Source organism: Equus quagga, chromosome 15 (genome assembly GCF_021613505.1).
Source record: "Equus quagga isolate Etosha38 chromosome 15, UCLA_HA_Equagga_1.0, whole genome shotgun sequence".
In the NCBI taxonomy this organism is placed as follows: domain Eukaryota; kingdom Metazoa; phylum Chordata; class Mammalia; order Perissodactyla; family Equidae; genus Equus; species Equus quagga.
The window spans coordinates 72641746-72657839 of NC_060281.1; the positions used below are offsets into that span (position 1 = coordinate 72641746).

General features: G+C 57.4%; 1 protein-coding gene across 2 annotated transcripts in view; it reads left to right on the top strand.

Annotated features, from left to right (window-relative positions):
* Nucleotides 1-16094, top strand: part of CUX2 (cut like homeobox 2) — a 236497-nt gene that overhangs the window by 197367 nt on the left and 23036 nt on the right. For both annotated transcript variants that reach the window (XM_046640742.1, XM_046640743.1), the window contains exons 5-10: nt 3744-3878; nt 6579-6702; nt 8395-8471; nt 9030-9096; nt 9637-9685; nt 13161-13265. In XM_046640742.1, coding sequence (XP_046496698.1) covers nt 3744-3878; nt 6579-6702; nt 8395-8471; nt 9030-9096; nt 9637-9685; nt 13161-13265 — 557 coding nt within the window. The remainder of the gene's footprint in view (nt 1-3743; nt 3879-6578; nt 6703-8394; nt 8472-9029; nt 9097-9636; nt 9686-13160; nt 13266-16094) is intronic.

Consider the following 16094-nt stretch of genomic DNA (forward strand, 5'->3'; position numbering starts at 1 on the left):
TGGGAACACAGCAGCACCGACCTCACAGTGCTGTGGTGAAGCCTGAATGAATTCGAGTCCATTTACAGTGCTTTGGCTGTGAGTTTTCGCTCATGGCCTGACTTTGGCTGAGTCACCTAAGCCCCCCCTCGCTCCCTCAAACTGGGGAGCCAGGCCCAGTACAGTGTGGGAAGAAGAGCCCTGTCCCAGCTCGCTGGCAGACTTCAGGGGGCCCCCGGACCCCGCTTTTCCCCATCTGTGCGATAGGGTGCGGGGTGTTGGGCAGACTGTCCTCATGGGTCCCTCCGGCAGGACTTTCTGCACTGGAGTCTTTGGCCCCAGAATGGAGCTCGCAGCAGGGTGATTGGTTCTGGGTCCCTGGGCACCGATGAACGTATGGGGCCATGCCCTGTCCTCAGACTCACGGGCGTCACCACAGCACCGAGAAGCCAGGCCTGCTGTCCCCTCTCAGGGTGTAAGAGCCCTACTGTGCGCCAGCCCTGGGCACACCTGCATGCGTCCTCTCGCCCTGCCCTCGCCACCACCCCTACGCAGTGGTCCCCTTGTATCCATGAAGACATGGAGGCCCCGAGAGTTCACCACTGTCCAGAGGTCCATAAAGCACGCTGCTGCTCTCCGGATGTGTTTTCACTCTTCAGTAATCGCTCCTGGGAAGGAGGAACTGTTATCTTTTCCCACTTTATAAGTGGGGAAACTGAGGCTCCAGTCCCCATGGGATTTGGACCCAGAGGTGGACCTCAGGTTCTGTGAGCTTCACCACTGTGTTCTACCCTGTAACAGCAAATAGAGGCGAAAGGCTGGAACCCGGGGACCCACTGGACAGGTCCTGAGTGTCCACACAACCCTGTCCCCCGCCTCTCCAGGGCCCCAGGGCAGCTTCCCCCAGACAGAGTGCGCCCGGCAGCCAGGAGTGACCGCAGGGCCTCCGGGAAGAATGAAGGGGTGAGCGACACCCTTCATCACCTGAGGGGAGTGTTCTGGCGTGGACGGCCGTGTGGCCAGCCTGGCCCCCGAGCCACGGCTGGATCTTTCCACCTGCTTGGAGCCACAGCGAGTTCTCTGCAGCTCTCCGTGGCCCTCTGTGGCCCTCCGTGATTCTCCATGGCTCTTCGTGCCCCTCCGTGGCCCTCTCTGGCCCTCTGTGACTCTCTGTGCCCCTCTGCAGCCCTCCACAATTCTCCACGCCTCTCCACGACCCTCCGTGGCTCTCAATGACCCTCCGTGGCCTTCCGTGGCTCTCCATGGCCCTCCATGACTCTCCATGGCCGGCTCGGAGCTGCGCCCGCCTGTGTTTATCTAACTTCCCTGACCCCGGCAAGCGCTTGTCGCCTTTTCTTCCTTTCTCAAAAGCCAGGACACAATAGGAAGCGTTTCCTTGAACTTATTAAAAAATCCAGACTTGTAAATTAATTTGTCCGTGTTGTACAAAGGCAGTGCAGATGGACTCATTAGCATGCACACAACAAATAATTATAGATGAATTTTTAGCTGGCCTGCCTAATGCACTTGCTGGGTTAATTATGTCAATGTATAATTACATCAGCCCGGGGAGACATAATGGCATACCCCGCTGAGCAGGCCCTGCCTAATGACAGGCGTGGGGGGAGTGCTGACAGAGGGAAGACGGCGGCCTTCTCACGCACCTGCCTACCTCCCCACAGAGGCCCATTGTCCGAGCCTCCTGCCACCTAAACAAACAGGCGGGAGGAGACAGATAAAACGCAGGGGCAACCTTGTTCCAGCCGGACCTGAAGGCCCCTGTGCACAGGCACTGCCACATTTCTTCTGTCAGCAGATGTTTATTGGGTCGGACTGTGTGTCAGGCTTCATTCACCCACAGGGGGTCCAGTAAGGGAGCAAAGACAGATGCGGTCCCAGCCCTGCCTTGTGGAGTTTGCAGTCCAGTGGGTGTTAATTAGGTGGACTTGCAAATCAATAAAAATTTTAAGCCCAATGAGTGCTGTGAAGGAAGGGTGTAGGCAGCTGGGAGAGCTCCTATCGGAGGACTGACTGGTCAAGGAAGGCTTCCTGGAAGAAGAGGCATTTGAGTTGCAAAGACAAGTAAGAGTAACTAGCTGAGACGGGGGAGAGGCGGCAGGGTGTTCCTGGCAGAGGCTGCTGCCTGTCCAAAGGCTCTGGGGTGGGAAGGTGCGTTTGAGGGACTGAGAGAAGGTGGCCAGTGTGAGTGGAGCTCAGAAAGGCTGGAATAGCTAGGGCTTCCATTTGTTCTGAGCTGACCAAGTGCCAGGCGCCGTGTTGAACACTTTATATGGATCCTCATCACACAGCCCCAGAGGTTTGTACCTTTATGGTGAGGCACAGAGAGGAAGGGTTGTTAGCCAAGGTCACACAGCAATCCTGAGTAACAAGTATGGATTAGACCAGGACCCAGGGATGTCTGACTCCGGGATCCGTGCTCTTACTCCCTCTGCCTCCCAGTAGAGAGCCATGGCCAAGCAGATGCTGGCAGGAGACCCCAGGGGAAGGACCAGGAAGAGAGAGGCCTTCAGTGCAGCTTGGTCTGGAGCCAGGAGGCCCCAGCTTTCTGGGGACCCCATAAACACCCACTGGTGGCTGCTGGCGTTGAAATGCCGACCCCACGTTGACCAGAAGCCTTCGTGGCATCAGAGAAAGAGACCCAGACTCGAGTCTCACCTCCACCCGTCAGCAGGTCACCTGGCTCCTCTGAGCCTCAGTTTCCTCATCTGTGAAAACGAATTGGATCCAAGCCAGCCTCCAGGGATGCTGGGGGCATCAGGGGGACCCATTTCCATGGATGGGCTTGGAGCCTGGGCGATGCCACCCCGTGCTCTGGCAGGAGCTGTTCGTACCTGCCCTGGAGGGGACGGGAGCCACCTGGAGGAAGAGGTGCTGGGCTCTAGACCTGAAGGAACAGAAGGTGCTCGCTGGGTGACAGCCGGGGCGGGGGGGACAAATTCCAGGCGGAAGGAGCTGCATCTTCCTCACCTTCTAGCCCTTGGGAAACTGGCAGGGATCTTATATCCGGGTGTGTATTTCCGGAAAAGCCGTTATTTAACCGGCCATGTGTGTCACAAATGATGGCATGTTGGTCCAGGTCCACTGAGAAGCCCCCCGAGAATCACATGTGCAAGGATGCTGTTGGGGGGAGCACAGGCGAGGGAGGAGGGAGAGAGCTGGGAGAGGCGGGGAGCTGGGTGGAAGCATCCAGACTGCGTACAGCCTCAGGAAGCGCTGGGAGACCTTGGGGGCGTCCTCGGCCCTCGGGGCAGCCCCGTGTCCCCTGGAGCAGGTCTGCCTTTATCCCGCTTTCTGCAGGCCTTTCTGGGAAAGCCCGTGGGACGGCTGGCCCCAGACTGCTGGATGTCAGAGTCACAGCTGGGTCCTTGCTCAGCGACGCTCCCTGTGGTTGGAGGCGTGCAAGACACCATCTCAGGGCTGCCACAGATGGCATCGCAGAACCCAGAAGATGCAGTTATTATGACAGTTATGGTTATTGTTATTATTCGCAGCTGAGCAGGACACCCACCCCCTGGGGAGGCACACGCTCCCCTGAGCAGCGGCCTGAAGAGGGCTGCCCCCTCTAAAGCGGGAAGTCCCCATTGCTCGCCCTGGCCATCAGAGAGGCTCCAGGTGGCTCCGGTGGATGGTCCCTCGACCCCAGCTTCCCGGGGAGGGACCCACGAGACCCCACGGCCTCAGCCTGGGTGTCCCCGGCCCCCAGGGCCACCCCCACCACTGTCCTCCTCCCTCTCTCTCTGCAGACCCTGTGCCTGTGTTTGAGGGGACGCGCAGCCTAGACGACAGACTGCAGCCCCCCAGCTTCGACCCCAGCGGGCAGCCGCGGCGAGACCTCCACGCTTCGTGGAAGAGGCACCCCGAGCTCCTCGGCCCCAAAGGTACTCATCAGGCCTTCTCGGGGCGTCCCTAATAAGCACGGGCTGTGGCTCTTCAGCACCAAACTCAGCCTCGCTGGGGGCGGTGGGGGGACGGGAACTGGGCTTTATGGTTTTGGATGCGGGATGGGTTCGGGTCCTCAGCTGCTGAAACAGACCAACCCCACAACTCAGAGCCGTATCTTTGAAGGGCGGGGAAGTTGCAGAGGATGCACCACACAGCCACTTGGGGACCCAGGCTGCGGAGGTCCTGCCACCTCCAACACGTGGCGTCCGGAGTCACCGTGAACGCTGACAACGGGCGACCAGGCAGAGAAAGATGGAGGGCCACACCCAGGCTGATGGGGCCAAGCTTGGAGGGGACACGCTCACTTCCGGCCACATCCCATTGGCCAAAACCTAGTCACGTGGCCGCACCCTGCCGCAAAGGAGGCTGGGAAATGTAGTCCTGCCGTCTGCCTTGGAGGGCGGGGAAACAGGATCTCAGCACCAGAGAAGACAAGTTAAGAAACCGGCAGAGCTAAAAATATAGTGTAAGGTGTACACGTACTGTGTTAAAAACGATTAAAAGCAAGAGAATGGTGAACAAAATTCAGCACAGTAGCTAAAAAAATGAAGCAGAGAGGGGAAGAGTCAGGTGCAGGGACGGTGTCTAAGGGGTGACGGAGTAGGATTCCCCTCAGAGACCAGCAAGGCTACCTTTTCTCTGTAAAGGGTCAGGGAGTAAATATTTCAGGCTTCGCAGGCCATGGGTCTCTGTCCAAACTGCTCAGCTCTGTGTGAAAGCAGCTGTGGAGAATATGCAAATGAGTGGGCGTGGCTGTGTGCCAATAAAACTTTATTTACAAAACAAGTGGTGGGCTAGGTGTGGCCTGTGGGAAGATGAAATGGGCAGGGGCCTGTCAAATGAGAGCTTGGGATGAAGTCGCTTCTCCGAAAATGTCCACTCTCTCACGCTCCATTTCACAGCTCTCCCTTCCCGCTCTGTGCCTAGTGAGCACCTCCTGTATGCCTGGCCCTGGGCAGAGTCTTCTGGGGAAGACTTACGGGGACTAAAACACGGCACTTTGCCAGCCCTGTTCCTGCACCCGGAGTGCCCTTCCAGCCGTCCCCCCTGACAAGCAGGACCAGGCAGTTCTCCAGCCTCAGCTCGTATGTGGGCGCCTCTGTGAGGCCTGCCAGGATCCCCAGTACATCCTTCCTCGGAGAGCCCGCGGGGGTTTGAACGCCCCTCTGGAAGCGCAGAAGCCATTGTGGAAACCGCCTCCCAAGAGCGTCTGCTCTGTGCCGTGGGCCTTTCACACGGATCCCACTGTCTCCTGGCATCCACCTTCCAAGGTGTCACTGGCCCCACTTTACAGAAGGGGAAACTGAGTCCAAGGCAGCAGGTGGGCCAGCGGGGATTCAGACCAAGGCCCTTGAGCTCTAGCCTGCGCTGCATCTCTCCTGAGGACGCTTGTCACTGCATCAGGATGGTCAGACCTCATCTTTTCGTTCACGGCTGTGGCCTCAGCACCTGGAACGTGCCCCGTGCTTGCCCGTGTGTGCAGGTGTGTGTGTGTGTAAGAATGAGCCAGGCCCTGGCCGCTGTGTCATCTCTTGAGGGGCTCGCTCTGCAGACCCCAGCTCTGCCCTCGCCCTCCGTGCCAGACCCACAGTCGGAGCTTGATAACCAGCACAGGACTTAGCTGTGTCCCTTGGCCCAGGGTCGAGAGCACCTGCCCTGGGCGGCTGGCCGCTGAGCACCTGTCTCCCGTGGCAACTTGGGTGCTGAGGACCCACGCTGCCCTCTCTGTGGGATGAGCTGCCACCAAGCCTGCAGGGGCGGACCCAGGGTCGGCTCCACGTGTGTGTCATCCCTGAGGTGGGGGACAGCTTGCTGGGTCCTCAGTAAGTCAAACCCGAGCTACCCCATGACCCAGCAGTTCCACTCCCAGGGCTGCCCCGCAAAGAGTGGAAGACAGGTGCTCCGGCAGCAACAGCCCGCTGGTGGGAACTTCCTGTCAACAATGAATGAAAACAAAAGGGGGCACATCCGTGCAATGGAATATTATTCAGCCATGAAAAGGAATGCAGGATCTGACACACGTGACAACTGGGTGAACCTCGAGAACAGCATGTGAGGGAGAGAAGCCGGGCACAGGAGGACGTGTATGGTGATTCCAGTGATGTGAAATCTCCAGAGTCCGCAAATGCACAGACAGAAGGCAGATCGCTGGTTGTGGGGGGCCAGGGCCGGGGACTTGGGGGGGTGGCCATTTAGTGGGGACATGTTTCCTTTTAGGGTGGTAACAGTGTTCTGGAATTAGTGGTCATGGTTGTGTAATATCATGAATATAATAAATGTCACTGAATTGTACACTTTGAAATAGTTAAACTGGTGAATTTCATGCAATGTATATGTTACCACGACTTTTAAAAAGTAGCCAGAAAGCCGGGGAGGCAGGGACGGTCTGAGGGGGCAGGGGCAGCCTCTGGGCTCAGGAACTTGACTTTCAGGCACCCACGCTCGCTCGCCACACCGCAAGCCCGTGACCATGGGGACAGTGGCCCGGACAGCCTCGCTCCCTCAGCACCCGAGCTTGGGAAATGGATTCTGTGCCAGCACGACCCGTAGACCCGTCGGGCTTGCAGAGCACAGCTCTGGCTGTCACCTGCTGTCAGTGACGGGTGATGTGTGGTCCCTGCTGTTTCTCCTTCTAGAGCAGAGAGAGGGGACGTCTCCGGCCGGGCCCACGCTGACCGAGGGGAGCCGCCTCCCGGGCATTCCCAGCAAGGCCCTCCTGACAGAAACTTTGCTGCAGAGAAATGAGGCGGAGAAGCAAAAGTGAGCAGCTCACCTGGCGGGGAGGTGGGACCGGGGAGGCGGAACCAGAGGGTCGCTCCTGCCTGTGACCCATGGGGAATCCCGATGCAGACTGGAGATGCATGCACACGCGGGCCTGGGTTTGAGCTCCACCTCAGCAGCTCAGGGGCCAGCCCTGGGCAGTTCCCATCAGCTCTCTGAGCCTCAGTTTCCCCATCTGGAAAATAGGGCTAATGGTGATGTATTAGTCAGGGTTCTCCAGAGAAACACAGCCAGTAGGATTTCTGTTTAATTAATTAAGACATGTAATTCAAGGACGTAGCTCAGACAGAGGGGGCTGGCAAATCTGAACTGGTCGAGCCGGCCAGCAGGCTGGAAACCCTCAGGTAGAAATCAGGGCTCCAGCCTTGGGGCAAAATTTCTTCTTCCTCAGTTTTGTTCTGAAGACCTTCAACTGATTATATGCGGCCCACCCACATTATTAAGACTAGTCTCCTTTACTTAATGTTGGTTGATTGTAGATGTTGACCCATCTATGGAATCCCTTCACAGCAACCCCTAGATCAGTGTGTTGTTGAATAACGGGGTGCTGTAGCCCAGCAGGTGGACACATCACACTGACCGTCACAGGCAGTATCAACTCCTAGTCTTCTGTGAGGATGGAAGGAGATGGCGCCTCAGCTCGGCACTCGCGCGGAGGGCGGTGTGGTGGTGAACAGTCGCCCTCACAGCTGGCCGGTGGTGACAACACGTGGATTCCTGGGCGTGTCTGGGATGCCTCCGTGGCGGGCATTTCGTTTACCGTTCCGTTCACTTACTCCTTCCTTCCTTCGTTCCACGAGTTTGTGGAGCCACCCACCGCGTGCCGGGCCCTCTGCCAGGGACACGGCAGTGAGCACAGTGGACGAAACCTCTGCCCTCCTGGAGCTGACTTTCTAGTGAAGAAGACACAAATAAGCAAGATAAATAAATGGCGTCCTAGATGAGAAGGGTTGTGAAGAAAAATATAGCAGAGGAGAGGGAGGATGAAAAGGGGGCTGAAGTTTTAATCAGGGTGTCAGGGCAGGTCTCACGGAGACAGGGAGCACAGCCCTGCGAGGTGAGGGCATGAGCTCTGCAGGTGTATAGGGCGGGGTATGACAGAGGAACAGCCAGTGCAAAGGCCCTGAGGTAGGAGCAGGCCTCTGTGGCTGGAGTGGAGGGAGAGAGGGGGAGGGGCGGGACCCCCTTCCCTGGAGCCACTCAGCCGACCTCATAAGGCCCGGGCTGTGCATCAGCCACGCCCCTCTGTCTCTGCTGAGACCTTGCATCACCCCTGAGCTAGGCCCCAGGAGGCTGGCTGGGCGTCCCAGACTCCTGCCATGAGAGGGGAAAATGCCCCCAGGACAGTCGTAGTAACTGGCGATGTCAAGGGAACACAGTGCCGGGCCCCACGCCAAACATGCTTCACGACACCCACTGAGGCAGGCCCCATCAGAAACCGCATTTTACAGATGAGGAAACTGAGGCTCTGGCTGCTGTAGGCCCCCGAAAATGCTGCCAGAACTTGACTGGCCGCCCAATGCGGGGCACACGGCCAGCAAAATAGCAGGGTGGCAGGTGCCTGACCATCGTGTCTACAGGCTTGTTACAGAGACAGGTGGAGGGGGCGGGGCGGGGTGGGAAGCCAGGTGGCCGTCGGTCCGCATGGCCTGCAGCCCCGTGTCCCCGCAGGGGCCTTCAAGAAGTACAGATCACTCTGGCAGCCAGACTGGGGGAGGCAGAGGAGAAGATCAAGGTCCTGCATTCAGGTGCGTGTCTGGCACCAGGCCCGGCCTGTCAGACCAGGGGACCCAGAGGGAGGAGCAGGAGGGGACGGTGACACTAGGAACACGGGCTCAGGGGTCTAGAGTCAGGAGGGCAGACGGGAGTTGGGAAGGGAGAAGAAAGACCTACACTACCCAGCAGGGATCCGAGCCTGGTCCCCAGAGGCTACGCAACAAAGGCCAGGCAGGCAACCAAGCCGGCTGGGCTGGGGAAGGCAGCAGGGAAGGGTGGAGACTGTGGAGACAGGAGCACCCAGGCTGTAGCGACAGAGGTGGCCACTGCTGAGTGCCAGCCCGGCACTGCCACACGGCCTAGTGGCCCAGTCCCTTCAGTTCTCCCAGAGAAATCAGCAATCTGGAAGTTTATGAGAAATCCCTCAAGCCCCTCTGGGAGCAGGAAACTCACTGCCTGTCACCAGTTCTAACCCAGGGAACTGTCTGCCCTCATTCGCCCCGCCTCCTCCCACCTTCCAGGCCCCACCGGAGGAGGTGTCCACCTCCCTGGGGGCGGGGAGCCTCACCCCGCTCTCTCCTTTTTCCCAGCGTTAAAGGCAACGCAGGCTGAGCTGCTGGAGCTGCGGCGGAAATACGATGAGGAGGCCGCATCCAAGTAAGTGAAGCACCGCTGGGGTATGCCTCCTCCATCTGACCCTCCCAGACCTGCCTCCTCCCTCTGACCCTCCCAGACCTGCCTCCTCTCTCTGACCCTTCCACACCTGCCTCTTCCCTCTGACCCTCCCAGACCTGCCTCCTCTCTCTCACCCTCCAGACATGCCTCCAACCTCTGACCCTCCCAGACCTACCTCCTCCCTCTGATCCTCCAGACATGTCTCCTCTCTCTCATCCTCCAGACCTGCCTCCTCCCTCTGACCCTCCCAGACCTGCCTCCTCTTTCTGACTCTTCTCCTGCTGCCTCTCTGCCTGAGGCACCCGTTCCATGAAGCACCCTCTGGTCCCCACCTGCATGAGTGGGATTTGCTGGGCAGGGCCCTCTGCCTCGCCCCAAATCCTGGGGCTGTCCCCACTCCCTGACTCCACAGTCCAGCCCCCCGCTGCAAGACCCCTGGGTTCAGGCAGGGGCTGGGGTTCCAGGGTGGGTGGGGCCCCACGGCCGCCGAAGCCCTTTTTCAGGCCTGTCTTTCTGTGTCAGGGCCGATGAAGTCGGACTGATCATGACCAACCTGGAGAAAGCCAATCAGGTGAGGAGACGCGTGGGGGGCTCATCCTGCCCAGCGGGCCCGGGGGACGGGGCAGAGCCCCATTGGCGCTGACTGAACTGCGTGGGTGCTGAGGCTGAGGCCAGGAGACGGCTGGGCCTCCCTGCGCCCCTGGAGGAGGGAGGGCAAGGTGTAGACGGAACGCTCAGAGATACGATGACCGGGCGGCAGTGGTCCAGAACCGAGCGCCTGACCCAGGCTCTGGCGGCAGAGACGTCGTCCCGGAGGAGGGGCCGTGGAGCTGAGGCCTGACAGACAAATCAAGACCGTAGAGGGATGGATTGCAGGTCATGGAACGGCCTGGTGGAGGCCAGCAGGTCGCCTGCAGAGCAAGGCGGGGCTCTCCAGGGTCTCTGGACAGTGGGAGGGGGGAGGCAGGGCAGGGGTGTTCCCATATGGTGGGCCAAGCGGGCAGGACTTGGAGAGGGGGTGAGGCGTGGCTGTGCGGTCCAGTCTGGAGTCTCGTGGGACCCCCGGCTGGCTGCAAGCCCAGCAGCGAGGGGCATGGCCAGGAGGGGCCAGCAGTGTGACAGGGCAAGTGGTCGTTTCCCTGGAGGTCATTGTGGGAGGCCTCCGGAGGAGGGCCCTTTGCAGCCGGGTCCTGAGCGCAGACGTGTTCCTTGAGGAAGGGCCTCGGGCAGGAGCCCAGCGCAGCGCGAGGCCCAGAGGCGCGGCACCAGGACCGGGTGCTCCCTCCTGCCGAGGGAACCTGGGAAAGAGGAGCATTTTTTTTTTTTTTTAAGATTTTGCTTTTTTCCTTTTTCTCCCAAAGGCCCCCGGTACATAGTTGTGTATTTTTAGTTGTGGGTCCCTCTAGTTGTGGCATGTGGGATGCCGCCTCAGCATGGCTTGATGAGCGGTGCCGTGTCTACGCCCAGGATCCAAACTGGCGAAACCTTGGGCCGCTGAAGCAGAGCGCGTGAACTTAACCACTGGGCCACAGGGCGGCCCCCGGAAAGAAGAGCATTTTCAGGCTAGTTTTTGGAATAGGTGATCCATTTACATAGTTCAAAACTCCAAAAGGGACATCAGGGTGTGCCCGGAAACCCCGTCTCCCCTCCCTCCAGCAGCCTCCCTTCCCAGTTTCTGGGGTCTCCTTGCAGAGATGCTCCATCCATTCACAAGCCCATGAATATACCTGTTTTAACCCCTTTTTCAAACAAAAGCTGTAGGATACTACACACACCCACCCGCAGTTACTTTTTCCACGTATGTCTCTTAGAGCTCACTCCGTACTCGTGTCTCACCCAGGGGACAGCAAACCTTCGCTAAAGCGTCAGAGAATAATATTTTCAGCTTTGCAGGCCCCCGTCACAGCAGTTCAGCTCTGCTGTGTGTGGAAGCTTTGACAATGTGGAAACGAATGAGCGAGGCCGTGTTCTGGTGAAACTTTATTTACAGAAACAGGCACAGGCTGCAGTCCGCCGGCCCGTGGTCTAACCAGGCCCCAGTAACGGACACTTAGGGTCTTTCCCATCTTTTACCATCGTCCTCAGTACCGCAGCGAATGACCTTGTGCAGAGATCACTTCACACACACACGAGCCACTATGTAGGGTGAGTCCCTAGCCGTGGAATTACTGGGCAAAGGGCCTGCGCGTTTATAATTTGGCCGACGTGGCCGGACTGCCCTCCGTGGAATTGGGCCCATTCGCACTCCCAGAGCCACGCCAGTTCCGTGTGTCGTCAGACTTACCCGTCTTCGCCAACCAAATAGGCTGGAGAAAAGAGATCTCTGAGTAGCTGGAAGGGGAAGCATTTAAAATGTTTATTTTTTCTAAATATAAAACTAAAACCTGCTCATCATGGAAAGAACAGCGAAAAACATAAATGTCATCATGTTAGGTTTTCAATATCTGTGTTTATTAACTGTCCTGAATGTGAGCAAGAGGGTTCTGGAGCAGAGCAGCTTCATGCTAGCACTTACTCAGTGAACACCAGGCCTTTGCCTCAGTTCTTACCCCGGGGGTGACAAGATGAGAACCAGGTGTCATCATCCCACATGCGCCAGGGAGAGAAAGCTGCGTCCGAGGGTCGGGATAGACAGAAGGCGAGCATCCTGGGGTTTCAGGGTTTCGAGTGCACGCGTTTCTCTGCTGGGGGTGAGATAAGCCTAGTGCTTTAAACCCAGCTTTATGTCCCAGGGGATGCGTCCGTGGTCTGGGCCTCCCCCCGAAATGTAAACACACAACTCTGGGGAAGCGAATCTCTCTGGGGTCCCCCTGGCTCCTCGGTTGGCAGTTGACTTCCGAGGCTTGTCTCTTAGCCCAGATCCCGAGTTTCAGTCAGATTTGCTCCGAAAGCCCCAACTGTGCCGAAATGTAAAAAGGTTTTCTCTACAACCCCACACACCCAAACCCTTTCCCCAGACACAACTGACTTGAACCATTTCTGGAACAAAGCAGGATCCCAGTGAATAAATAAGTCAACAAATCAATTAAGAAATTAACAAAATGTGAATGTGGCCGTTTGTGGGTCCTGTGTGCATGTGGTGAGCATAGCATCTTGATGGCCAAGGTCAGCGTGTAAGTTAAGCACACCCACAATGACCTGTGTCACCAGCTGAGCTAAAATACAGCCCAGCTCTTTAATGTTCCAAGTAATGACCCAACCCCCCATAGACCCTGATGACGTTGACCAAGGTCACCAGTTATTGACGCGTCTGTGTGTGTCGGGCACTGAGCTAAGAGCCTTCATGAGTTGTATTTCGCCAAGTCACTTACTTTGCAAAACAACCCGGTGAGGTAGTTGCTTTCATATTCCGTTCTACAGATAGGGGAACTGAGGCTGGGGAGATGAAGTCTCTTTTGTCCAAGGTCACAACCAGGAAGTGACAAAGCGCAGTGTCTCTCCCAGAGCCACAGGCTACGTTGTTGTTGACACTTGGGTGCTTCCTTCCAGGCCTTCTTTTTAGAAATTCTGAAAGACTTAAGCTCCACCACAGACCCAGCTGGGCAAGCTGGCATTGATTTCCGCGTATTTCAGCCCGCCTCCCGCAGCAGACGTAGTTTATTCCCCCCATTTCAGAAAAGGAAAACTGAGACCCGGGGAGGGGCGGGCACTTGCCCAGGGGCCTGCAGCAGCTTGTGGGCTGGGCAGCCGCCTCTGCAGACGCCCCCTAGGACACCCTCCGCACCCGGTGGCGTGGGAGCCGGGGCAAGCTCTGGCCTTCTGACCAGCAGGGCCTGCAGTTTGCTTGGCCAATGGAGGTGGCCTGGAACTGTGTGAAAACCTGCCCAACAAGCCAGCGTCTCCCTTCCTGCCCCAGTGTGGTGGGAATGTCCCCGCTCCTCTTGGGGTCCCACGCCCCCCGGAGGAACCCAGAGCCAACTCGAGGGTCGGGGACCCCTGCCTGCCCAGCCCTCCTGAGACGGCGCAAGGAGATGGCGGGGGGCTGGGGTGGGGCCCTTTGGGGCCCGCTGGCCTCTTCACTGTGCTCACTGCCTTCTCCTCCGCAGCGAGCTGAGGCTGCCCAGCGCGAGGTGGAAAGTCTTCGGGAGCAGCTCGCCTCCGTCAACAGCTCGATCCGGCTGGCCTGCTGCTCCCCGCAGGGACCCGGTGGGGTAAGGATGCTGGGAGGGCCAGAGGCCGTGTTGGTGGGGATGGACACGTGGGTGACGTTTTGTGGGTCAGTCACGTGTATCTCTGTGAAATTGTGTCCATGGGTGTGTGTGGGTCTCTGTGCATACAGTGGGCGTCGCGTCTTAACTGCCAAGGTCGGGGTGTGGTCAACCTAGTCACCATGACTTGTTTCACCAGCTGAGCATCAGAGTACAGGCACAGCTCTTCCAACTTTTCAGGCTCAAGCTCCCATATGCCCTGATTAACAGGAAGTCCAGTATCCTCCTTTGGAGGCCCCCCCTTCTCCCCAGTTGTCCAAGAATGCCGGGGACTTACTCAGGTCCAAGAGGATCTGTCCTCTTGCCAGGTGCCCGGCCAGAGGGGCTGGGAGGGAGTTTGAGCCGTAGAGCAGCCGTGGGGTTTTGGCGGCTGCCTCCAGGTGTCGCTGTTGACCACTGGTCTCCAACAGCTTGGCAGGGGCAGGGGACCAATGGCTCGGGTGCCCCCCAGTTCTCAGTCCTCCCAGGACTGCGGTCAGGCCACATACCAGCATCTGAGCCACCGGTTCCCAAAGCACACCAGGGTGATCCAGTGGGGTTTCCCAACCAGCCACTCGCTGCCAAGAAGCATTCTCTAGTCACCAACCGTGAGGTTCCTGTGTTCAGCCTGGTTAGTCAGTCTGTCTTTCTCTTTCCTCCTGGTTGGTGTTCCTTTGGGGTCCTGGGGTCGTTTCCTGCCAAGGGATTTTAGTCAGAGACCCCCCTAAGCAACCCTCCTGTCATATATTGAGAGGCTCGTCCCTCTTCTCACAGAAGAGGGACGAGCTTCTGTACATAAATCAGTCCAGCTTTCTTCCCAGGTCTCTGCGTGCCAAGGGGTTCGGTTCGCGCTTCCTTTCGTACAGCAGGTCTGCTCCAGCGTGACTGGTGGTCTCCAAGTGAACCTGACGCTCTGACACGCAGACCACCTGTGTGTCTGTGTCTGTTTAAATATTGCAGCGTGTCTCTGTGAGCACGTGTTACTGTGTGTGTGTCTGTTTGTGACCTTTGGGCCAATGACTGATCCTTAATCTAACTGTGCCTCAGTTTCCTCATCTGTACAAGTAAGACCTACCTTCCAGGGTTATTGAGAGGACTACGTGGAAAGCACCTGAAATGGTGCCGGGCATGTAGTCTGTGCTCAGTGAATACTTGATGCTACTGTTATGACTACTAGTGTGTTTGGGTGTTTTTGCCTGTGAGAGCATGTGCCCTCTTTAAGCACATGTGTGTCTGTGTGTGTCTGCTGACACGTCCATACGAGTGTGTGTCCTTGGTGGCTGTGTATTTCCGTGTGTGTGCATGTCAGCATGGGCTCGGGCAGGTACGTGTGTCAGCGTGTGCTGTGTCTTTCAGTGTGTCCACCTGTGTCTGTCCCAGGAGACAGTGTGTATGTGTCAGCATGCCTGGATGTCTGCACAGCACAGAGAGACTGAACACAGTGTGAGGGAGCTCACGAGGACGCCTCTGAGAGAACTTGCCAGTGGTTCTTAATTAACCCCCGTGGAGCCCAGCAAACGCTGTGCTAATCAGCCACAGGGAACTTTGCTGGTGTGGGGGGTGAGCTTTTCTGAGCACAACAGTGGCGCTCGATGCTAATTAATTTAATGTCTTAATGGCATCCGCTTCCTGTTTTAATTGGCGTTTATCTCCATGGAAGAACGGCCGGGGTTGGTAGTGGTGGGTTGTGTTTTTTTGTAATCTTCTTGGATTCATTTGTAATCGAGCTCAAGACCAGCCTGATTCAGGTCACCTCAAACAGCAACCTCTCCATCTTCGTCTGGGACAAAGGGGCCATTTCCTAAATCCTGGAGGAGCCGCAGAGATTGGGGCTGGCCGCAAATTAGGAGGCGGAGGGAACCACTCCAGTGGGGCCCGTGGCTGCGAGGTCTCAGGTCCAGTCCTGAGGGTCTCTTACTGGAGTGGAAGCATGCCCTGGGGTCGGGCCTGTGCCCAACTTAGAAGCCCAAACCTTTGTCTGTGATGTTCCCTCTGCTGGGAACACCTGTCCCCACCACTCTCTCACCCAACTCGCTGCTTCCTTTCTTTTTCTTTATTGAAGCATAGTACACATAAGGGAAAATGTGCATATCGTAAATGTCCAACACAGCGAATTTCTCAGTGTGAACACACCCATCCCCGGCATCCACATCAATAGGTAGGACAGTCCCAGCGCCTGAGAAGGTGTTATGTGTCCCCATCCAGGTGTTACTCCCCCAGGGGAGCCACTCCCCTGGCTCTAACAGCACAGATGGTTTGCCTGCTTTTGTATCTGGTCTTAAGTGAATCACATACCCTCTGGCGTCTGGCTTCTTTCACACCGTATCGCACCTGGGAGAGTCGTCCAGGCTGTGTTGCGAGTCATTGTAGATGATCCGTTTTCATTGCTGTGTAGTATTCCATTGTGTGGATATACCACAGTCTGTCCATCCATCCTGCTGCTGGTAGGCATTTGGGGCCTCCAGTTTTTGGCTGTTACAGAGAGGGCTGGCATGAACATTCACCTTGGCATCCGTGTGTCTTGGTGCAGGTGCCTGCGTTTCTCCTGCATACGCCCCAGTGAGTCGAAGCACACACATTCCACCTGTAGTGGATGCGGCCAGCTTTCCAGATCACTAACTTGTTCTTGAACTTTATCACGGTGTAGACACATCTTCCTCCAGAAAACCCTCCCTGCCCACTCCCCCTCCCTCCTGATTTAGTTTCAAGAATAGAGGGAAAGGCGTCCAGTCTGGTGGGACCAGCCTGAGCAAAGGCTCAGAGGTGGGAAGAGGAAAGCCACGGGCCTGTCAG